The following is a 25879-nucleotide window of genomic DNA, read 5'->3' as shown; positions in this document are numbered from 1 at the left end:
TTATTATTCTGTTAATAAACAAATTGACAAATAGTGAAATAAGTATAGTACCTCTTGTTTGAAAAGGTTGTTTTATACTTACCATTTTTTTATGCTCTCTTGTCAATTTTTATGCTATCTAGTCAATTTGACTCTTGGTAACTGCCTGGATCTTATCTTGGCAAGACTGCCTCTTTCTTATGGCTAAGGGAGAGTAACTGGCTCATAGTCACCCAGTTCGCTTTGTGTTTCAGATGGGACTAGAACTCACGATCTCCCAGTTTCTAGCTTGATGCCTTAACTACACCAAACTGGCTCTTATGCCTTATTGTTTTTAAACTTTAGACTATGCATCAAAATATTTCTACTTAGGGATCTTCTGAGCTCATCCCAAACCATGTTAAGTACATTATGAATTCATAGCAATTTAGAACAAATTACACATTATCCTTTTCATAATTTTTCCTAACATTCTCCCAATTTCTCTTCATCATTAAACCCTGGTACACCTTTTTTACACATTGTTCAGTTGAGTTAAACAAAATTTCCATGAATTAAATATATTTGAAAAACTTATTAAGCACTGAGAGTGAATTCTTTGAGTTGGAAGAGATTTCATTGACATTCAGAACCTTGAAATGGATTGTATTTTATTTGTAGGTGTTTCAAGATACTAAGTGCTAATGGTGAACCAAAAGTATTCAGACCAAGAGACCGTGATGATATTGTAAAAACTGTTATAGAACCTATGGCATCAGAGGGACTCAGAACTATATGTCTAGCATTCCGAGACTTCCCAGCTGGAGAACCTGAACCAGAATGGGATAATGAAAATGATATTGTCACTGGTCTTACATGCATTGCTGTTGTAGGCATTGAAGATCCTGTGAGACCTGAGGTAGGGCAAAATGCTGTTTATCGTGGTTTAAGGATTTAATAATGATTGATTTAAACTTGTCTTCCAAGCCTTTCTGGAAATGAGTAATATCTATTCTAAGTACTGTTTTAGTGGAAAGTAGATTAACTCCCACATATCCTTTGTTCTTTATTTAAGGTTAGTGATTGAATAATATTCACTATAATATGCATATATATTTAATTTAAAATTGCTTAGATGTCACAGAAATAGTTTCTTACTCATTTTGAAGAAATGCAGATGTTATATGTTTTGTGCTATATGATGTGATTGGTATAGTTTTACTTTTTATACCTATTGCCTAAGAACTAGGTTTTGCCTCAGTAATACAGTAAATTCTTTGTGCATCAATTAAATGGTAACATGTTCCAGTCTCTTATTTTGCCTGAACCTCTTAGTAAGTCACCTTAGAGTAAGCATAAAATCTTATACTGAGTAACATATTCAATGAGCTGACTGTCTCAGATGTACCAGCAGTTGTATTAGCGCCCTTCTAAGATTTTAAGTTGCAATTTCCAGATTACTTACTTTGGGGTTCAGGGATTGATGGGAGTTTAATTCCCAAACATTGGGAGGATACCAATTGCCTAACTGTGACCTTAGGAACATTATAATCACACATCATAGTTAATGTATATTTTTAGGACTTGAAAGAAAAAGTTAGGGATAGATCATCATAGACAAAATCTATGTGGTCACTAGGAGCAATTTCATGGCACATAATCAAATATATATATAATGTATTATATCAGCATTGTAACATAAATAACAAAGTTATTGACACATACAGTACATGGAATTAAACCTTAGTATTTTAGCCAAAAGCAGGTTAACCCTTTTTAAATTAATCATTACTGAGAAATAACTACATAATTAGCTTTTCCCTCTCCTTAGGTACCAGATGCAATTAAGAAATGCCAGCGTGCTGGTATAACTGTCCGTATGGTTACTGGTGACAATATTAACACTGCTCGTGCTATTGCGTTAAAATGTGGTATTTTGCATCCTGGCGAAGACTTCTTATGCCTGGAAGGCAAAGAATTCAATAGACGAATACGTAATGAAAAAGGAGAGGTGGGTATGGTTAATATTCTTTTTTTGACTTATGAAAACTTAGTTATGAAATTAATCTAAGTTATCTTTACAGATAGAACAGGAGCGAATAGACAAAATTTGGCCCAAACTTCGGGTACTTGCAAGGTCTTCTCCCACTGACAAACATACACTGGTGAAAGGTAAATACATTTTCTAACAGATTTTACAAACATCTTTTTGGTCAATCATTTCTTCAGTAGCTGGAAACACTCTTGAGAAATAGAAGACTATATCTTACTGTATAGCATAAATATTGGATTTAGACAGAAATTTACTCAATTTCAGTAAATGAATGAATAAATTATTGAAATTTGTAATGTTTAATATAAATATGTACTGTTATAACAAATACTTGTTGTTGTTTTTAGGAATAATAGATAGCACAGTTTCAGAGCAAAGGCAGGTTGTAGCAGTGACTGGTGATGGAACCAATGATGGCCCAGCATTAAAAAAAGCAGATGTTGGCTTTGCTATGGTAAGGAGTTTAACAAGTATTATAATTATTACTAATAAATGCTTTTATAAACTGAAATTTCTAAGTTATGATGTTAACATTATATTGAAGACTGATTGAGATTAGTTTACATATGGCAGTGGAAAAAGCTGATTGTAGTTTTCTGTATTCATTGTCATTTTCTGCTAAGTTTACCTTGGGATAATTGCACAATAAATGATGAGGTCCAAATTTGATGCCCATATAGAAAATCACAATCCTTATATGTAAACTTAAACAGCAGTTGAGTGTCTTTTCAGAGAGACGGAAATAGTAATGCAGGTTTTTTTCTGGCTAAAAATGATAAAATATGTTTCCAATTTTTCTTGAGAGTAAATTTAAAATTATGTATAATTAATGTGAAGAATGTACAAAAACATTAGGTTATAGATGTATTCTGATATTAATAATTAAAATAGGTACAATTCTTGGAATATTTCTGAGAATGATACTAAAATGACTGGGGAGGGAATCACATGATAACTTAAAACTTGAAACTAGGAATGCTTTTACAAGGATAATCATTTTCAAGTTTGGTGTAGGATTGTATTGTATTCTATGTTAACTTTAAAGGCATTGAGTACATAATTCTAAGATCAGTATTCTTCTTTTTCTTTCCTTTTTGCAGTAACATGCATCTAAGATAAATGTGGTCTTTTATTTAATAGAATTTGATGACAGTTATATTATTTAACAGGATATTGAACAATCAAATGATTCAACACCTTTTTATAATGTGGAATCTGTAACATATTTTTTCTAAGGAGTAGAAATCAGATAGTCTAGTATACCTGTGAGCTTTTAAGTTGCAGGTACTTCCCATACCATTGTCATGCAATTTTATATAATATATTTTCATTTAACTGAGGCACTGGGGAAAACAGGCAAACTTCTATTATTGCATATGATATCAGAAACAAGTGTCCTATTCTGAACAGTTAAATATCTGTTCCTCAAATGATTTGTCAAAGTTTTAAGAAACCCACACCTTGAATCCAAAACATACTGCACACTGCCTGCTTGACCTAGACCAGGGGTAGTCAACCTTGGCTCTTTTATGACTCGTGGACTTCAATTCCCAGAATTCCTGAGCCAGCTTAGCTGGCTCAGGAATTCTGGGAGTTGAAGTCCACGAGTCATAAAAGAGCCAAGGTTGACTACCCCTGACCTAGACTATGCAGAATTTAATTAATCTAAATTAAATGCTCAGAAGCTATTCTCCTGTGCCATCTACTGGCTTTTGAGGGTTATCTGGAATTAGAAGTCAAAGGTACTTAACATAATAGCCATTTTTATTTTTTAAATTGAACAATAAATGTCCAAAATATTAGAGGAGGCAGGTAAATCTTTGTGTAATTCTCATTACTACTATCAAATAATAATAGCTTAAAAATGGCACATCATTTTTAATTCCTTTCCAATATAGGTAGTCCTCAATTTATAACCAATTCGATTGCTTGGCAACTGGCATGTATTTATGACAATTGCACTTTCCCAGAGTCATGTGATCATGATATGTAACCTTTCCAGTAGGCTTCCAAAAAGCAGAGTCAATGCGGGAAGCCAGGTTCACTTAATGACCACATAATTCACTTAACTGCAGTGATTCACTTAAAAACTCTGGCAAAAAAGGGTCATAAAATGAGATGCAACTAACTTAGCGATGGAAATTTTCGGCTCAATTGTGGTTGAGAACTACCGTATTTTCCGACGTGTAAGACAACTAGGCGTATAAGACGACCCCGACTTTTGAGAAGATTTTCAGGGTTTAGAAAGTCGTCTTATACGCCGGAAAATACGGTATATGGTGAATAGCAAGTAGAGGAAGACTGCTCTAGTGGGCCTTTGCAGAGAATCCAGTTTGTAACCAAAATTCTAAATACAGGATCAGGTTATGAAATATATGAAGAAACATATCAATCTCAACTCTCAGTTTTTGAGATCTAATTAAACATGCAGAGATAGATTATTAGGATTAGGTCATTAGGGCCTAAATAGGAGGAAGAAGGTGTGTTGTATATGTTCGCCACTTTCAGTTATTTTTAAAAATAATAAAGGTGGGATAAGTCTACATAAATAAAAAATAAAAAGATAAATAAATTAGACACCGCTAAAAAGAGTTTAGAATTTTTTTACTGTTTAAATTATTTGTGTGTGTGCATGTATATTTCAAACTTTAAAATCAGGGGTAGGCAACCTTGGCTCTTTTATGACTCGTGGACTTCAACCCCCAGAATTCCTGAGCCAGCATGGCTCAGCTTGGAAACCTCTCCCTTTCCTCCCAGCATGGCTGGCTCAGGAATTCTGGGAGTTGAAGTCCACGAGTCATAAAAGAGCCAAGGTTGCCTACCCCTGGTCTAGTGGTTAAGGCACCAGGTTAGAAATCAGGAAACTGTGATTTCTAGTTTTGCCTGAAGCATGAAAGCTGGCTGGGTAACTTTGGGCTAGTCACTCTCTCAGCCCACAACATCACATATCAAACAACAAGCCAGTTGGTCAATTCCTGCCCCAACCAATGGATCAACACTTGGTTGATCTGAAAAAAGCAGATCTTGCACTTGCAAAAAAACATTAGGCACAAAAAATGTATATGCCGAACTTACTGTTTCAATTTTTCTGGAAATATATACTGAGTGAAGCTTTCCACAACTGGAGCAAAACATACTGCATCTTTTATTTTAATATCTTTAGACTGAATGTGCTCAGGACTATTAAACTGTACTACATAAAAGGGATGTGACACTGGGCCAAATATCTCAAAGATCTGCAAGACAACAAATGTTATTACTTCATAAAAACAAGTTCTGTAATTATTTGATTACATTTAACAAGAAAAATTAATGGGGAAGTGAAAATACTATAAAAGCAGGGGTGGAAGTCGACGGGCGAAAGGACTGTGTAGCAGTTTTCTGTCCCCCCTCCATTCCTGCTTCGTAAATCCGAGAGGAATTTAGCTGACACCCCTCCCCTTCCAGACCCATAGCCTCCTCCTCCTTCCTCCCTACCGTGTGGGGCGCGAGGAAAGAGGGAATGCCTTGCGCCGCCGCCTGCCTGCCCACCTCCGCAGCCGCCGGTCGCACGGTCAGTATGAGCCACCACTGCATCCCCCATGAGCATCTCCTACCGCCCCGCCTCCTTTCAAGCTCCACCTCCCCCAAGCTACTCCCACCGGAGGTGAATTTATCACAATTCCTCTGATTCTCTATATACCGTATTTTCCGACGTATAAGACAACTGGGCGTATAAGATGACCCCCGACTTTTGAGAAGATTTTCAGGGTTTAGAAAGTCATCTTATACGCCGGAAAATACAGTACCTGTAGAAAAAGATTCAATTTTAAAAAACTGTAAGAATATTGCAGTGTTGCAGTTATGTATATAGGTATATTTAGCTAAGCACCACTGAATTCAGTTTATATGACAGAATCATCACTAAGATTTTTCATAATAGCTTCCACTGCAGTTGATCTTTTTGCATAAATATTGATATAATAATATCTAGTTTAAAAAAGTGAGTATGACAAAATAATTTTGAGTTCGCTTAAATTTCATGCTAATGAGTAGTTTTTCCATTATTCAAGATTTTAAAAGTGTATTAACAGTTGAAAAAACAAAATTATTAGCTCTAATCCAGAGTATTCAAGAATTGTTTAATCACACCATGTAATTACTTACATGGTAATTTATAACAACAAGGAATTGTATGGTACCAAATGAATGTATTGGAAGAACAAATATGAAGGAACCTGTCCCTACTCTGTTCCCCAGAATAAATGGCAGGCCGTAAAGAAAGTCTTCTCTACACGTCACAGACTGCAGGAAGAGTGAAATACTTTTCTATTCTTCCTTATTTTTTTTATTAACAGATGTGAGTAGTATACATCTGGGCTGTCATAATACTCAAGGACAGTATTGTAATTTTGTTTTGTTTTCTCCTTCAGGGCATTGCTGGAACTGATGTAGCTAAAGAAGCTTCTGATATTATTCTTACAGATGACAACTTCTCAAGCATTGTTAAAGCAGTTATGTGGGGGCGAAATGTGTATGATAGTATCTCCAAATTCCTTCAGTTCCAGCTTACTGTTAATGTAGTAGCTGTAATTGTTGCTTTCACAGGAGCATGTATTACACAAGTAGGTATTATATATTTATTTTCATGTAATGGGATTAAATCAGCTTGAATCAATGTGGTTAATTTTGAGAGTGATTTCTTATTTGGTAGATTTATGTCTCACCCTTTCTCCAGTTCATGAAGCTCTTAAATCTATTTATCCCATAAAAATGTTCCTGTAAGGGAGCTGGATTGAAAAAGAGTAACAGCCCAAAGTAATGCAGAGTTTCCATGGCCAATATGGAACTAAAAACTGGGTGGATTTTTTTACTCTTAGCTTAACATCTTAATCACTGCATCAGGTTTAAGTACAATAATGAACCTGATTGGAAATATTAAATGTTAGATAACTTGATTTGTTAGAATATTTGTGATTATATTAGAAAACATGTTGATTTTACAGGATTCTCCACTTAAAGCTGTTCAGATGTTATGGGTAAATCTCATAATGGATACCCTGGCTTCACTTGCTTTGGCAACAGAACCCCCCACAGAAGCACTTTTGCTGAGAAAACCTTATGGTAGAAATAAACCTCTCATCTCACGGACCATGATGAAGAATATTCTGGGCCATGCTTTCTATCAGCTTGTGGTTGTCTTCACACTGTTGTTTGCTGGTAAGAATATTGTAATTTAAACCTCTGTGATATACTTTCTGAACTATGCCTGCATTATTTTGAGCATTTCTTCAATATTTAAAGGAATGTTAAAGAACATTAACATGTTAATAGAAGATTAAAAGAGAAAGAAATGTTAAAAGAAGACTAAAGGAATGTTTACAAACACCCCCTCCCCATGAATTTGGGTGGCATTTTGAGAATATTTATCTCTTGTTTACAGGTGAACAAATCTTTGATATTGATAGTGGAAGAAATGCACCTCTTCATGCTCCTCCTTCAGAGCACTACACAATTGTGTTTAATACATTTGTGATGATGCAGCTATTTAATGAAATAAATGCCCGAAAAATTCATGGTGAAAGGAATGTATTTGAAGGAATTTTCAATAATGCTATATTCTGTACTATAGTTCTTGGAACATTTATTGTACAGGTGAGTAGATTTTTTTAAATAAAGTCATGCAGAATTTGGAGGGTTAAGAGTTTTTAGAGGCCAATGATTGTTGTATTTATAATCAGTATTAGGATAGGGCATCCTCTGAGAGTTCAGAATTTCTTTAAATATAAAACATATCCTTATCTGTATGTGTCACATTAGAGGATAATTTGACCTGTGCAAATGTGGTTTTATAATTGATAGTATGCTTATAGAAATATGTTTTTGTTAATGTTAATTTTTAATATTGCTATTAAAGACATATAATATGTTCATATCGCACTCATGTTGGCTTATGGCAAACTTTATAATGAGAATGTGATCATATAATAAGAGCTGTCATGGTGCAGTGGTTAGAATGCAGTATTGCAAGCTAACTCTGCCCAATGCCAGGAGTTCAGTGCTGACCAGCTCAAGACTGACTCAGTTTTCCATCCTTCCGAGGTTGGTAAAATGTGGACCCAGATTGTTGGTGGCAATATGCTGACTTGTAAACTGCTTAGAGAGTGCCGTAAAGCACTGTGAAGCAGTATATAAGTCTAACTGCTATTGCTATAATTTAGTATTATAAAAATCAAAGTGTTATTAACTTATCTTTAAACACAACATAGGGTTATTTATAACCTAGCTATGCATTATAATTATTTGTGGGAGATTTCCTTCGGGTCTTCCTTCAATCCAAGGAAAAGAGGTGTTCATCTGAGAGTCATCTCAGTGATGGAGCCCAGTTGTGAAATCTTTTGCCCCAGAGATAAATAACCCTGGAAGTTCTGGTGTAGGACAATATATTCTTCTTCAGTAAAAGCAAGAAGTTTATATATTCAGAAGGAAAACCAGAGGAAAGAGAATATTTAGAAGTTGACCATCAGTTTTGTATGCTAGAAGTGTAAAATAATGGAAGGAACATAGAGATGTATATATTGGCTTGTCTGATTTTAGCTTAATGTCCATACATTTATTAATATGATTTGAGAAAAGTAATAAGTGTTTAAAATCAATGTTATCTGGAATTACCCAGTGAAAATTACAGGAACTGGACATGGCTAGTCTAGTGAAGAGAAAGACCAGGGGAGAAATGATAGCAGTGTTCCAATATTTGAGGGGCTGTAACAGAGAGGAGGGGATTAACCTATTTTCCAGGCCAGACAAGGAATAATAGATGGAAACTGATCAATGAGAGATTCAGCCTGGAAATTAGGAGAAATTTTCTGACAGTGAGAACAATTAACCATTGGAACAGATTGCTTTCAGATGTTGTGGAAGCTTCATCACTGGAAGTTTTCAAGAAGAGACTGGACTGCCATCTGTCAGAAATGGTATAGGGTCTCCTGCTTGGACAGGGGTTTGGACTAGATGACCTACAAGGTCCTTTCCAACTCTGTTATTCTACTCTGTTCTAAAATTGGAAGCCATAGAAGATAACCTTGGATTTGTGAAGCTTAGGGTACAGCAGAAAACAGCTTTTTACAATTGGACGCAATGCCATTCCAATTTTACAGTTTTAGACTGATGACATGTGTCCACTGTCTGCTAATGAATTGGTTCATGTAATGGCTAGAATTACCAATATTATGCTGTGTGTTTGATTTTGTGCTGTCTGTTTTAGATAGATATGTTTTTGTTTTCTTTTCATTGCCTTTATCATATACCCCCTTCCTTTTATATACTAAAGCAATCATAGATCTTTTAAAATAGTTACTGTATTTGTATCATAAAAGCCAATACCTTCGTTTTTTATCATTTCAAATAGCTAATACAATCATTATTTTTCTTAACAGATAGTTATTGTACAGTTTGGTGGGAAGCCTTTCAGTTGCTCTGAGCTTACAGTAGAACAGTGGTTGTGGTCAATTTTTCTAGGAATGGGAACACTTCTTTGGGGCCAGGTATGTAATACTACTTTTGCAGTACAGTTCCTCAAATTACCAAGATTGTGTTTTGAAATGCATTTTACTCAGTATATGGCTTTTTCATTGTCATTAATTTTCTTCATGCTGCCCTACTGTTGCTGTTTTAAACTTTGAAATTTCAGAACAATATGGAAAAGAAAGCAAGTGATACAGTCTTTTCATTATGCATCCAAATGCATAGGAGTATTATGCTGCAATATTGACTAGCTACGATTTATTTAATACCTCTCCAACGAAAACAATGAAAAACTTTAAGCTAGCTGTTTCTTATTTGAAGCCATTTAGGGAGGGTCTGTCACTAGTTCTAAAAGGGAATTTGAACGTAAGGGAAAGTTTTCATAAATATGTTTTTTTTTGTTCCCCATTGTTATAGTTGATATCAACTATTCCAACCAGTCATTTGAAATTCCTTAAAGAAGCTGGCCATGGAACACAAAAGGAAGAGATTCCTGAAGAAGAGTTAGCAGAAGATGTGGAAGAAATTGATCATGCTGAAAGAGAGCTAAGGCGTGGTCAGATCTTATGGTTTAGGGGTCTAAACAGGATACAAACTCAGGTATGGTCTTGTAAAGGTAGGAAATAGGGTTGAGGACTTGACATTTCCTCATTGTTCTTAGTATTGATTTGGATTGTAGTCATAAAATGTGTGATTGAAATCTTTATATGGGAAAAGTATTAGCTGTTTAATGCTTCAAATTCCTTCTTTACTTCATCACCAAATGTGCTTCTTGCCTCTTTACCTGCTCTGTAAAAGTGCCTTTTTTCTTTACTTTTTATGTGTTGTAGATGGGATGCTCCTTTCTCTTGTTCTCTCTCTCTCTTGCTGAGCAAGCTGTCACAATCTCTGATTCCTTGCAGATGGATGTAGTGAATGCTTTCCAGAGTGGAACTTCCATTCAGGGGGCTCTAAGGCGGCAACCTTCCATCGCCAGTCAGCATCATGATGTAACAAATATTTCTACCCCTACACATGTAGTGTTTTCCTCTACCACTACTACTACTACTACTGCTTCTACTACTGTGGGGTGTGAGTGTGTGTTCATAAGTGCATGAAATTAACGTTTTCCTAGTTCACACATCTAACGTTTCATTCTTTCCTTCAGTCGTTAAATTCATCATTAACGTTTTTTCACATTTTTACCTTCAAAATGGGAGTCCTAAAGCCCCCTTCTCCTTTTTAGAGGGTCACAGTTCAAGTGGAACAATTGAAACAATTCTATACAATAAAAAACTTGTCCGTGCACATAGCACCTTCATACTTGCACAGAAGAGACCTTTTTGAAAAATATTTATAGTAATTGCTACAAATATTTGAGTATATGTCTTGAAGTCTGTAAACAAAAAGATCTACAAACTTTAGTGAAATGTTTAAAGCTGGTCCAAGATAAATAGATTATTTTCATGTTTACTTTTGTAACTTCAGTATAATTTATAGATCATGAGGGAAAGGACTTTAATTTGCAGCTGCAAAAATAACACATATATTTTTCATAAAGATTGTTATTTTATATGCTAAGCTCCTTCCAGTGTTAGCAGTATTTAAAGTGAAAATACATAAATTAGTGCTAGAAATATTAAAATTAAAATAGCCTTTACTATATGTAAAAAAATTGTTTTATGTGTGTTAATAAAAGCCTTGTTCAACTCTCCCAACAATGTCACTGAAATGACATTGGCCTTTTGCAGACATCCACATATTCAGTGGTGATGTTTACAGGTAAGAAAATCTTCACTGGCAGGCATGTTATGCAGAATGCCGGATGGTGACCATTCCATGTAATGCCTGAGTGGAATTAACAATCTTTAGCTATGGAAAAAATACACATACATAAATGTGCCATTCTATAAAGAGTTTACATTCATGGCACAAATGAAAAAGAACCATAGAGATAGAAATTAAGAAGTAGGTCTGTTCTATCCAGTTTCTAATGGGGGCTTTTGATAGACATTATTTCCCAAAAGAGACTTTAATATCAGTGGATCATAATTTAAAGTTCCATCTGAAATAGTAGAAACGCAAAAAATATAATGGATATAATACCAGACTCAAGTTAAATATTCTGAATGTAAGTTGATCATATGTTGGGTTTCATAGTATTGAAATTGTAAACATGAGGTCTATTCTGAATTGCTTATTATGGATGATAAAAGCCATTTTCCCTTTTATTCATATTCCTGTTTTCTCCATTATTAATTGTGTTGTTAACTTCCTTACCTTACTTATTTCAACCTGAATATTAATGGAAATGTCCTGTGCTTATAGGACCTTTCCATTAATATTTGTAAAAAGCATCTTTCTTACTGTTCATCAATTACTTAAAGCAATAGTTTGAAATGCCTCACAATTTACTTCAATTACCTCTCTACTATCACAGTTTGGGAGACAAAACGGAGACGTTTTGAACAGGGATAAGCTTTAGAGTGAGGTTGGAAAAAGAACTAGAGTTGTTTATATCTACAGCACTTCAGCATTAACTGTATTGGCATCTGCAGGATATGGGAAGTCTTAATTGAGCAAATACCTGCTTCCAAAAACAGCTGTCTCTTTTTATTTCATTATCAAGCTAGATGACATCATCGGTTACTTAGCTTGGTAATGCAATGTCTATAGCAGGCATGTCAAACTCGCGATGTCACATGACATCGCGCAACGTATCGTGACTTTTTCCCCATTGCCGGCAATGTGATGGGCGTGGTTTCAGTATGATGCATCCGGCCCACGGGCTGGCAATTTGACATGCCTGGTCTATAGAAAGAGAAGCAACCTTAAAAAAAACCCAAGAACCCAATAAATAAAAATGTTTAGCTAGGCATGTGCACACCATTAATTTTAACAACCTTGATGAGAAATATTTATTTTCTAGTGATGATCTAGAATTTACTGTATATAAAAAATGGTAATTAAGATATTTGAAACAAAAGGCTAAAAACATATCAAAAAGTATTTAAAATATGTTTCCATAATCATGACTCCGCTCATATTTTTGTCATTTGAGCATATATACATAATATGGCTGAAATATTTGCATTGTTTCATATGGGCCATTTTATCATACATTTCTTGTTCCTACAAATTATGGCACCCATTTCTATGAAATTATTTTTATGTGACATATACTCAAATATTTAGATTAAATCCAGCAAGCTTGAACAAGCTTGTATTATACTGAACTTTTCATAGCTCAAATCACAGTTCCCAGCATTTCTTTTAAAAAACCTTTTACAAATTCTTGAAGCCCTGCCAGTAGTATATAATTCCATATTCTAGAAGTCTAGTATTTCTTCTATGTGTTTAAAATGGAGTAGAATTTATCAATTGGCTTAATTTTTTCACCATTTCATATTAGTTATAAAAGTTGATAGCTTCCATTTTGTAGCTAGACATTTTGAACCAATTTTTTTACATTTATTTCTGCTATAGCCTGATAGTGCTCTTCTGAAATGCTCTTCATTTTTATTTATTTTTTTACAGTTTATTGCAAGTTCCACTGCATTGTATAAATTCAATTCACTCGTCTTACCTATTTGTGGATTCAAACTCATAAAACAACGTTCTCCCAAGGAAATATTATTAAACAGTAACACTTATGCTTTTCATACTTGCAGATCCGAGTGGTGAATGCATTTCGTAGTTCCTTATATGAAGGATTGGAAAAACCTGAATCCCGAAGTTCAATCCACAATTTTATGACTCATCCTGAGTTTAGAATAGAAGATTCTGAAACTCATATTCCACTTATTGATGATACTGATGCTGAAGATGATGCTCCAACAAAACGCAACTCAACTCCTCTTCCACTGTCACCCAACAAAAATAACAATGCGGTTAATAGTGGAATTCATCTTACGACAGACTTGAGTAAGTCTGCTACCTCTTCATCCCCAGGGAGCCCACTGCATAGTTTGGAAACATCACTCTGATTGTATGCTGAATGTTAACACACTAGCTGCATTTAAAGAAACATACTGAAACTGGGCTTTTTCCCTCATTATGATGGACAAGATGGTATTCTTGTCTCGGACTTCAACAAGAAGATAAAATTGTACGAATGTAGATTTATTTTTTTAAAAAGAAGCTTTCTGCCAGACTTCAGGGTGCTTTTCTGGGGAGGGGAAAGTGGGAGTAATAATGAACTCTGACAGATAAACAGTAACTTGCTTATGTGTCCTGTGGATCATTAGCTGTACTTAAGAATGGCCCATAAGAATGTCTTACCAGAACTTATGTTCTTAATTCCTTTGAGGAGAGGGCTGGATTGGGCAGAAGAGCCCAGGATCACCAAATTTATAATTTTCATTTCTGCTGTTGGCTGTTAATAATTATTTATGTTTATAAATAATGCAGATCTGTTTACAAGGTTTGTAGATACTTTTTTGTTCCTGTTCAGACATGGGAAGTTTCCTTATAAATGATGTAGAAAAAATTAGTCCATCAAATACTGCTGTATTTTCAGGAAAGGGTGTTTCTATTGAAACTGTACTAAAAATTTGCCTGCAATTTACTTTGTTAAATATTGTAGATAAAATTGCTACTACTAATAGCCAAATAGATAACACTAATGCTTTGTAAAAACATGAGCAATGGTGTTCTAATGAAGTTATGGCCTCTGTCCTAATTAGTTTCTTAAACATTTACTATTTAATGGTTTTGAAACAATTGTAAAAATTTTAAAAATTCAGAACTTGCTGAACATGTTCAGAATTTAATAGAGGATTGTTTAATGCAGGACCTATGATGGAACTTGCTTGAAATACTTCTGTTATCTCAGGCAAAATGGATTAAATCAAAATACATCAGAACCTTAGTCCTTTTTGTTTTTGTCTAGAAACAATAGCTTGGTGAACTGTGAGTGGAGCTGTTTATTTTTCTGACCTAAATATCTTTATAGCATGAAGGCTATTGGTATTTGGAAAGTTATGAATAGTTACCATACACTGCTTTGAAATTCATTTGAGTTAAAATAAATCACCCCTTTTGATAAAATAAATATGCGGCAATGTTTTTTACAGAATCCAGCATTTTTACAAATATTAGGTTTTGGTGGCTTCACTAGATGCTAAAGAACAAAGACTGTGGACTGTTTCTGATTTTATGCAGAAGAGGTGCTCTGGAATACGTGGAAGTATGAATACAACATCTATGTGTAACACTTTAAAGCTGCCATGCAGTCCAAGAAAAAAAAAGTTGTAGACAGATTTTCTTTGCATTCCTGCAAGTTCCAAAACCCTTATTGCTGATCTGATCTGAAGCACTGCACAGTCCAATCCTCATTCACAAGAGTGAGAGAGAGAAATAAATCACCATAGAAACTTTTTCCACTCTAAAAAAAAATATGAATAAAAGTATGTTCTCCTGTATGCCTATCTTTGACAATTTGTTTTTCTTAACCAATAATAGAAAGTGTCCATTTTTCTTTTTGTGTTTATTATCAGTGTCTAATTTTAATTTTTGATTTCTAATGATTTGGGATATTTTTTTTTCTTTTTGCCAATATAGCCCATAGAGTAAGGATAAATAACTTACTGAAAATATAGCGCAGGTAAGCAGAAACAAGATCCTCTGTGATAATATCTTATATTTTCTCAATCATGACAGAATAATTTTCTACTCTTCAGAATGATCTTCTTATAATTTTTTTTGCAAAGAGATGTATATTCCTCATAAGAGAACCTGGAATATGTCTGCTGCTAAACCAGACATTAACTTGTCAGGGAACTGAGCTAACAAAGGAAGAAGAGAATGAATGCATTTTAAATTTAGTATATAGTATTTAAGCACCTCAAGAATATGATAGTCACATCTGTGAGCATTAGCTTGTCTTCTGGGGAAGCAATTTGAAACCCGTGTAATATTACAGCTAGATTTTATAATTCAGTTTTCAAGTAAAATATACAGGGATTTGATAATGGTTAATTGTCCTTTCATTGGACACTACATAAGATTTTGCATATTGTATCCAAATATCAATCATTCATTTTCTAGTTGGTTTGTCCTTTATCCTATTTAGAGAAGATACTATTTATGCTGATACTTTATATAGTAATTATTTTCAGATTCTTATTTTGTAAGTGGATAAGAAGTATGGTTTGGAAAGGTAGTATTTATGTAACTGGGAGAATGATGTAACTGCAACACACATTGAAGAATGAGATGTAATTGTTCAAACTATCTCAGCTGTGTATGATTCATTATAGTTGTTATTTTTAAAACTTGTTATTTGGAAAGATTTTTCTTTTAATGGTAATAATCATTATTTGAATGTCCAAACTCTAGAGTTAATTCTACAGGTCATACCTCAAGGAGAAATTTAATTTACTCACAAATTAACTTTTTCAATCCTGTTGACTGCAGTACATTGAGTCTTAATAGTAAGTGTAATCTAATACCAAGGATATTTGTTCTATAATTTTACTACTATGAAAGCAACATAATTTCATTATTTATTAAAGTAGTTATTACTGCTTCTCAATTACTGACCCCACATTGCTTTTCCGGGTTGTAAGGCTTACTTTCATTTTGCTTGATGTAACTTAAATAAATAAATATGCTGTTTATCTGTCTCTGGATGGGGACTGAAATCTCTGAAAATATTTTACTTGAAATACATAATTTTATTCTGAATATATAGCCTGTTCTGTATCTGACCTTCTACTTTGTGATATGTATCTCATTAGGATTTCAATTTGAAATATTATTTGAATTAAATTTAGTTAAATGTATGGATTCAAACCAAATTAATATTCAAAACAAATTAACCTTGCAAAAATCAATAACAGAATAGACTCAATATTAGATAATAATCTAAACTGATTGCATATATTGATACAGCAGCAATGTATACTACTCCAAGATGAAGCAACAATCTGATAGCTTTCCATTTTGTTGTGTTTGAATCCACTTTGTTCTTTTGAAATAACATGAAGAATTTCTATGTTTTTTATAGCATAAAATAGGGAAATGGAAATACACAAGGGGAATTGGCAGAACCATTTACAATTAGTTGTTTAGTTTTCAACCCAGAATCTAACTGCTTTAGAATTTAGCATAAAAATGATGGTTCAGTTGTAGGCATTGTGTCACTTTCTACATGACATGGAAGTTAGTGATAAGAAAATTAGTTGCAAAGTTTTTTTAGATTTTGGCCATAACTCTCATCCTTTGTGTTTTGATTTTTAATCCCATAGAAGTACAATCTACTATTGTGTATTTCTATGCCAATATAACATGTAATTTAAGTTAAATGAAATTCAACATGACAATGTATCATCATCTTAGTAACTTTCCTTTGATAACTGCGATTGCAAAAAGGAAAATATTGGATTAGATTTAAATCTTTATGGTAAAATGGAGTTGATATTTAGGCCTGTAGAACTTAACTGCCTTTGGAATTATTATTACAATTCTTACTTTGGACACTCCGCTCCACCACATTTTATGAATAACTAATAATTGCATCCTATTCTCACTTGTACATTAATCTGATGCTTACAGTATAGTTTCTTTTTATGTCTATTTGGTGCACAAATTTTGTGATGAAAACGGCCCTCTAAAGGGATGTCATCTGTCTGATGTAATTGTTTATTAATAATTTTATTATTAATTGATTTTAATAATTTGGGTTTATGAATATTTTAGAATTGTTTTATTGTATTATTATAAACCATATAAAACCCTGACACTGGCATACAAATGTTCACAAATTAAAATGTTCACCCTATATATTTTCATATACAGATGTGATTACATGTATACTGAAATGATTATTTATAATCTAATGCTTGTTTCTAGGTTGAAATGTTTTTGAAACGGAAGATTGTGAAACAAAAGATTATTTTACTTAAGTCTGGGAAAAAAATCAGCATTGACTTGGCTGAAAATGAAGTGCCATTAGGCACAAGGTTTCTCTGCTAAAAGTGCAGCTGCTTCAGAAAGTTGCAGATATGGCCCATCAGTGGACCATGCAGCAATTCCTGTGGGGCAGGGACGATTATCAACAAAATTAGTTGTGGCAGTGCTATCAAAGTCCCATTTCTTTCTATATATAGTATGTACAACATCAACATGCAAAAGGTGTGGAACTTCAGTTATGCTATCACTGGTATTTTGACCACCAAAGGATTTGTGGGCTCTGAAGCATTTATTCCTGTTAATTGTAAGTGCTATACACAGCTGTTTGAAAGCATGAATTGATTCACTGCATAATGAGTATTTGTTATTATTTAGAGTACTTGATTAAATCTGAGGGAAAGCTGTATAAATCAGCAACATCTGCAAGGCATGAACTAGTAAGACAATGGAGGTGTCATGATCTAAGACTTGCCCCTCTTGAACATGTATCATGTACAAAGGAATCAGTCTTAGGTTATGTCAAACAATTTGTACTCTTTCTCATACACACACTCTGCTGGAAATAATGGCCTATATATCACAATGGCTTAGAAATATTATGAACAATAATAGTACCAAAATGAATTTTTCAACCTGCATCTAAATCTTCCTTGGGTACATAAGTAAACATTGAAAGCTGTATGCCATTTTAAGGCAGTAAGATGCAGAGAGAAAAGAAATAGCCCTAAACATAATTTTGTTTCTGTTTGATTTGGATGTTGTATGTGTGTCATTTTATGTACTGGTGGCATTTTATCATTAATTTTAAGGCATGTATTTCACAAATATGTGTAGTTTTGTTTCTAAACAATACATTTTGCTGAACATTCCCATTGTGTGGTATGCTGAATTCATGTATTTCTACATCTATTTTTTGCTTTTGCTACTCAATCATTCAGTACATAGGCTTCCACTTTTTGATACAGGAGATAATACCTCAGAAGCACCATTTTTTAAAGCAGAAAAGAAAGCTTGAAAATTAGTATATAAAATCTTTCAAAAACATGTTTCATGCCTATGTGCTAATTTGTTCTGGAAACTGCACAAATGGTACATTATCTTAACCTGTCTCCAATAATCAAACCGTATTTCTTGTGAGAATACACATGAGCAGTGTTTCTCAACCTTGACAATTTTAAAGCATGTGGACTTCAACTCCCAGAATTCCACAGCCAGCAATGCTGGCTGTGTAATTCTGGGAGTTGAAGTCCACATGCCTTAAAATTGTCAAGGTTGAGAAACACTGCACATGAGAATACATTCTTTGGTCCATACAATATACTATCTATTCCAGTGATGGTGAACCTTTTAGAGACCGAGTGCCCAAACTGCAACCCAAAACCCACTTATGCATCGCCGGGTGCCAGGTGGGTGTGGCCAATTGGGTGGGCGTGGCTGCAGCAGAATGGGTGGGACTAAAAAGTTCAATCAATCAATTCCAACTTTGCAAGATCTTTTTTTTCCCCGCGAGAAGTTGAAATTGACTGATTGAACCTTTTTTTTTTTTTACACATGGAGGCGGAGGCCTAAAGCGAAAAGGTTTTATAAAACTCAGCTGAAGGCCTAGGACTGGGACAACGGCGCACGTGCTCACAGAGAGGGCTCTGAGTGCCACCTCTGGCACCCGTGCCATAGGTTTGCCACCACTAATCTATTCCCTTTCTTCAGCTTTCTACTTTTTCAACCGTGACAAACGTAGTACAAGAACTTTTTCTAATGACCAATTATTATTTTTTTGCTCAAGGAAGTTCTTATCCTTTATTTGACCTAGGGTCAGTTGACTAGTTCTTGAATATGTTGTATTCTTAGTACCCCACATCTATAGTTTGAGGTTATACTTTCTCAATGTGTACCTTAAACTGGTATACATAGTTATTGAAAAAACTTTTTAATTATTCTTATTTATTGCCAAATATATGCTTATCTTTCATTATCTATTATCTTCACTTCTTTGCCATAAACTATGAGTTCACTGAAAATATTGGTTGGCATTAGTATTTAATATTAGGATAATTTTCCCATTTTTTTACTCTTACAATTAAATCCAAAAACAATGCCAGCTAATATAGTGGCATTGTCTGCATATCTCAAACTATTACTGTTTTGACCTCTTTTTATTTCCACTGTCCTCTTCCAATGTGGCCACTGCTAGATTTGAGATAAATTGATATAAAAATAATATGCATCTTCCTCTCACATCCATCGCTATTCTTGAACAACTGTGTTTCACAAAAGCCAGTTGTCATTTGTTTATTGTGAAGGTCTCTCCAAAATTAACCATAATATATTTCTGCACACCCATTTGCTTTAATATATTTCACATTTTGGCAGGAACAACTATAAATAGATACAGTAACTGTTTTCAATAAAGTATAGGTCTTATATTCTCTTTTCTTCTCATGTTATCTATGTTAGGCTGTCTTACCCCATCTCTGCTTTTTCTGAAACATGCTTCTAATCTGACTGTTCTCTTTCCATGGACGTCTGGGTAAGTTTAGCAAATTCTGAGCAAATTTAACTTGCATAAAAATTCGAACTTAATAGTTTTATTCTCTTTGTAGGATCTTATTTTTCGAGTAGTACAATATATCACATTTGATCTAAAGTGGTTAGTTTTTGTCCACCTGTTCATTTATTCCTAAAATGTAATGTCTAAATAGCTTAATCACATTTAAGGTCCTTAATTAAATCAATAATACCTGTTGATGAAAGTACTACAATCTCATATGTCAAAATTTAATTTAGTGGGTATTTAGAGACTGTTAATTACTTCAAAACTATTTTTTTTCAATTGTACATCAGAGTTGTTCTTGACTACATTATTTTCTGGTATCTCAATTTTTAGTTTAGTTGATTTTTTAATGGATTAAAAAATGTAATACAAGTAATATGCCTATATAAAATGCCCCAGCAACAGTTCAGTTCCTAGAAGAAATAATTGTCCCATTTTTCCCTAGGCACTTAACATATATTTATTAAAAGATTTGCTTTTTGAAAAATAGATACAATTGTTTGAATTTTTTTATTGCAAATATAGTTTTTGGGATTTATTGTTTATTAGGAATGTCTGTAGACATTGAAATATGGATGTATTGTTTAGACTTTATGAAAAAAAGTTCAAGTAAGAAAATGGATGTGGGAAGTTAATAATCTTTTAAGCACATTGCAAGACGCCATACATCTGAATTATATAATGTTTTATGGGTACCACAAAAGAACTTAATTATCTTTTTTTGCTCTTGAAACAGAATTGGACCATATAAAGCAAAGATAATGGAAGCAAGTGAAACACCTAGTAGGTTACCAGACTTGATTGAAACAATAACAGCAATGTAATATTTCTGCTATTAAAGGATGCCAGTATGAAACACATGAGTCTGTCTCAATAAATTAACATTTTATGTTACATTGATATAAATAGTAAAATGTAACACTGAGAATCATGTTTTTCATAATATAGGTATCCCAAAGATTACAATGATTGAACTGCCTGTTTAGCTACATCTTTCTGTATCCAAAAGTAATAACCAGTGAATCTGACAAGAGTAAAAGTTCCCATCTGGAAGACGTTGTAAGACATATATCAATATTTTTGCCTTAATACTATTAAGAGAAAAATCATGGTGGTTTTTTAAATAATATTTCTCCTTTAGTGAGGCATGTGGAACTATAATTGATTAAATTTGTCAAATTTATTTTCTACATGTTTTGATGCAACATATTGACAGCAAACTTAACATAGATTACAAAAAAAAATTATCATCCATCCTGGATTCACAACAGTTTAGGGGATTGATAACATTAGTAATCTATATTCTCATATGTCTAGTTTAACGAAGAGAAGGACAAGGGGGGACATGATAGCAGTGTTCCAATATCTCAGGGGCTGCCACAAAGAAGAGGGAGTCAAGCTATTCTCCAAGGCGCCTGAAGGCAGGACAAGAAGCAACGGATGGAAACTAATCAAGGAGAGAAGCAACCTAGAACTAAGGAGAAACTTCCTGACAGAACAATTAACCAATGGAACAACCTGCCTCCAGAAGCGGTGAATGCTCCAACACTGGAAGTTTTTAAGAAGAGACTGGACAGCCATTTGTCTGAAATGGTGTAGGGTTTCCTGCCTGAGCAGGGGGTTGGACTTGATGACCTCCAAGGTCCCTTCCAACTTTATTATTATTATTATTATTAATTATTATTATTACACTAGAAGTCCTTTAGCGACCACACTGGGAGCACCAACTTGTTTGTTAAATGAAGTAGATGTTAACTAAACCATGATTGTGCTTGCGATCTTACATCATCTTACCTTTTAAAAAGTTGTAAATGTGAGGATTGTCACAACGTTACTTTTCCATCACCACTGTAATTGTGAATGGTTGTTGTAAGAGGCAGTAGCTAAAAAAGGATTACCTGATTCTATTTCCATGGAGAAAATCTATGTAGAGAAGTTGACTCATAGAGGAAAATCTCCCTGTGGTCACCAAGAGTTGGCAATAATTTGATGGCACACAATCATATTCTATTACAATCCTCTATGAGTAGTTTGTTCTTAAATTGGGATTTTTAATCCATTATTTTTTTTTAATTCACTGAGCAATTGGGACCATACATTTATTTTTCCAGTGAATTTCTTAACAAAAAGAAAGGTGCAGGTAACATTTTCATTGTCCAGTCATCAATTTCCATATACTAGGTATGTAATTCAACAGAATAGGGACATCTGAAAATATTAAACCCTGTCAGATTAATATCTGCAATGACTTTTCCACAGAATATGATTTTAGGACACTGAAAACCAGTTTCTAACAGTTTATGAAGCATTACTTTCATTGTAATTCCAACAAAGCAATGATTTACTCATTTCTTTGATACATCAATGTAATGGGGGTCTAATCAATCCAAAATACTGTACCATTTTTGTTGACTAATCCATAGCCTAAGATCTACTGGAGTTTTTGCTATAGATATGACAGTTCCTACTGTTTACACAAAGTGGGGGATCACCAATTCTTTGTTCCATTCATTCTTTAAAATGTGTGTATTAAATTGATTTCATCAATTAAATTGATTTATCACTAATAAGTATTTATAAATACTAATTGTGGGGGGGGGTGCTTTGTATGTTTTAACCATCAGTTCTAATATAGATTTCTCTCCAAATTAAGATGTCAACAGTACTCATAAATACTCCCAGCAAGAATATTTATTCTTATATAAAGAGTTATAGATTTGGCAAATATGGGGAAAAATGTTCAATTGGAAAGACTAAACAGTACAACCCTAGATCACCAGTATGTGTTTGTGTTCACTATCAGATTATTATGAAAAGACAGATCAATACTATCTTGTTTGGTCAAAATTATATTTTTAAAATTAAGTTTAAATGATGTTCTAAATGTAATACATTCCTGTTGTTTCTCTTGTTGGTTTTTTTTCTTGACCTTATGCTTACAATAATAAAAACAAAAATCCTAAAATATACAATATAATATTCACTTTTGATAATTTAGTTTTGTTTGATTCATTCTTCTCATTGTGTTGTTACTGTATATGTCTATCAGAAAACAAGGCCTCATCTTTCTATACTAAGTCCACATGTGATCAAATTTCCTGTATTAACTTCCAATCTATTTGTGAAAGTTTATTACTCTTCTATGAAAAGTGACCTCCAACCTAAGTATACCAGAAATAGTTTGTTATTGTCTTCATCCAGGTTTGATTTCAAAGTTCTTTTTCCTAATGAATTGGGTCCCTTTACACCTCTAGAGCCCAACTGCTGTCATTCCATTGTAAATTACTCTTGGCTTGACTACTCCCTATTTGATGTTACGATTGAGGGTGATCCTACTTGTAGTTCATCTCATTTTTGCCACTTGAGTCATTAAAGGTAGTGAGCACTCCAATAAATGTAACTGTGAAATTAAAGAATATTATTACAGTGAAGTTTAAATACAATGCGTATGAAAAATATTCAGTCTCCTTGGACACAGGAACTGATCCATTAATAATAATTCTCCAGCTTCAATTGTTTTCATGATTCATTATGATACTGTTAAAAGCTTTGTATAAAAACATATTTTTTGTATTTTGTAACTTTCTGGCCTGTTTACTGTTGATGTTATTGCTATATTATTCATACAAAAGTATGACAAAATCATAACTGGACTATTATAAAATAGGGCAATAATGGAAGAGAGAAATGAAAGCATTTGTATACAGGATATAAATGTTTAGTAGTTCAACTGCATTTATTTAACAACAGTAAGGTAAGGGACTAGCTTAGTTTTGTGATTTTGAAAACACCTGCATGAGACTCTCCAGTTATATTACGCTGCCTTTAGTGTTCCTGCCCATTTGAACATTTACTGTGTATTGTTTTAATACAGTTAATGTATTATGCTGTATTTACTGATGCTTTAGCTTAGCTGTTCATTGGGAGCCTCCCAGAATTAATATGGATAGTTATATAAATGTTTTAAGCAAACACCCTTTCAATTAAGTCAATGCTGCATTAGCCCTAGTACCTTTTAGACTTCACTAAGCTTAACTATTGCAAGAGTAGTCATACAACTCCTTCCTCAGAAGTCAAAAGTTTGATGTGTACATGTGTGTGTGTATTGGCTAAAAAGGCGATTGTCATGATTGCCATCAAGCTTTAATTTTCATAATCTGAAAAACGGAACACATTTGTCTATAAAATAATGCTTCTACTAACATAATTGAATATGTTAATTAATTTTCACCCATGTTATCAGTATTACTACTTTATATCAGAATGTTTATTTCTTAGAGATCATTAATTGATCTTTTCCAGGCAACTTGTCTCTTCTCAATTTCTGCTTAGAATTTTACAGCATAAACAATATAGTATCCTGCTTTGCTGCACAAATGCTCTACATGCATCAAACAACCATTAAGTCCCTCTTTCACTGTTTCAAAACATTATAGTTGAGCTATACTCCAACATCTTATTTCTTGTTTTCAAGTTATACAATCCAACCAGACTGTTTAGGTCAGTGATGGCAAACCTTTTAGAGACCGAGTGCCCAAAAACTGGCCCTGCCCCTGCTCCGCCCCCCCATCCCCCATGCCACCTGCCCGCAGGGCCACTCACTGCCTCCAGGGCCTGCCGCAGATCGCCCAGGCAGCCCAGCAGCGCTATGGCGGTCATACCCTCTGCCCGCGCCCTGCAGCATCAACTGTGCACAATGGGGTGTGAGGGCAGAGTCTTGTCTACGCTGCCTGGCTGCCATGTCCTTGGCTGCGCTGCTCCGCGTGAGCCATGCTCGGGCGACTCTCCTTCAGGGGGGCTGCTGGAGAGGAGGGGGTCACGGGGGAGGCGAGGCTGGGGCAACGGCACGTGTGCCCACAGACAGGGCTCCAAGTGCCACCTCTGGTACCTGTGCCATAGGTTCACCACCACTGGTTTAGGTGGCACCTTTTCAAAATATCCTGAAAGCAAGACTTAGAGGAGAAAATTTTAATTACTTCCCCAAGGTAATTTTTGAACTGTAACTTGTGGGTTTTAGGATAGGTTTTTCTGTAAATGATAATATGAGCTAGAATCATCAATGCTAGTAGTGGAGTTTGATCTTATTATATGTTCTAGTGGCTTGCCCTGTGATCTTGGAGGTATTTTGGTTGGGGCTGTTTACTGTTAGCTGTTTGGCAGTTTCTTGATGGAGGTATTGTTTACTTCTTGATTGTTGGTCTGAAGTTAATCTTGGAGTCAATGTTCATCTAAGTGTTGATTGCTGATGGAAAGGTGTTTTGTTCTTTTTGTTCCCTTTTTGGTTCTAAACAAGGAACTACCAAACAAGCTAACAGTAAATAACATTAGCACTGATGTTACCTAGTTTGGGCAATGAAATGTACAAAGCCCAGAGTACAAAGAACCCTCATCAGGTCATTGAAGCACCTGTACATAAGTTGTGTTTGCTATAGTTCTTATTCTATAATTTGCAGGCTTGAGAGAAATTAAGCCCTTTCTCCTCCTCAGCATAAAGAAATCCAGCAGTGATACTGCTAAACAGCACCTGTCTCCCTTAGGACTTGGACTGGAGACCGCTAGACAACCCTAGGCTAGACTGGAAACTCGAAAAGGGATTGTGAAGAAGAACAGTAGCAAACCACAATTCACAATAACAACATGGGCTGCCCTTGGAATCATTAGGATGATAGCTTCAAGGTGCTCCACTTGAAGAAAGCGTCTGTTTTCCGCATACTAAAACGGGATATAACAAAACCCCTCCAGCTTAATTTCAAGAGAAAAACTACTCAGAGCGAAGGAGAGACCATTTTTCTCTTAGCGCAGCCTCTCCTCCCTGGAAACCCGCCCACTGTTCCACCAATCACTGGCGAGATGTGCTGGTCACGCGCGCGCTGTCACTAAGCAACAGGCCCAGCTTCGACACCCCCTGCGGAAGGGCCCTA

General features: G+C 34.5%; 1 protein-coding gene across 2 annotated transcripts in view; it reads left to right on the top strand.

Annotated features, from left to right (window-relative positions):
• Positions 1-16133, top strand: part of ATP2B1 (ATPase plasma membrane Ca2+ transporting 1) — a 47261-nt gene extending 31128 nt beyond the window's left edge. Inside the window, exons 11-21 of one of the 2 annotated variants that reach the window (XM_029283145.1) lie at positions 640-877; positions 1790-1969; positions 2043-2130; positions 2359-2465; positions 6424-6615; positions 6997-7210; positions 7434-7645; positions 9427-9534; positions 9932-10114; positions 10417-10530; positions 13165-16133. In XM_029283145.1, coding sequence (XP_029138978.1) covers positions 640-877; positions 1790-1969; positions 2043-2130; positions 2359-2465; positions 6424-6615; positions 6997-7210; positions 7434-7645; positions 9427-9534; positions 9932-10114; positions 10417-10530; positions 13165-13479 — 1951 coding nt within the window. In that variant the 3' untranslated portion in view covers positions 13480-16133. The remainder of the gene's footprint in view (positions 1-639; positions 878-1789; positions 1970-2042; positions 2131-2358; positions 2466-6423; positions 6616-6996; positions 7211-7433; positions 7646-9426; positions 9535-9931; positions 10115-10416; positions 10531-13164) is intronic. The other variant, XM_029283144.1, reaches the window with a different exon arrangement.
• Positions 16134-25879: the final 9746 nt, after the last annotated feature.

This window comes from Protobothrops mucrosquamatus, unplaced genomic scaffold (assembly GCF_001527695.2).
Source record: "Protobothrops mucrosquamatus isolate PMUCROS unplaced genomic scaffold, P.Mucros_1.0 scaffold26, whole genome shotgun sequence".
NCBI lineage: Eukaryota > Metazoa > Chordata > Lepidosauria > Squamata > Viperidae > Protobothrops > Protobothrops mucrosquamatus.
Note: the sequence above shows the minus strand (reverse complement) of the source record. Positions and strands in the feature narration are given on the sequence as shown.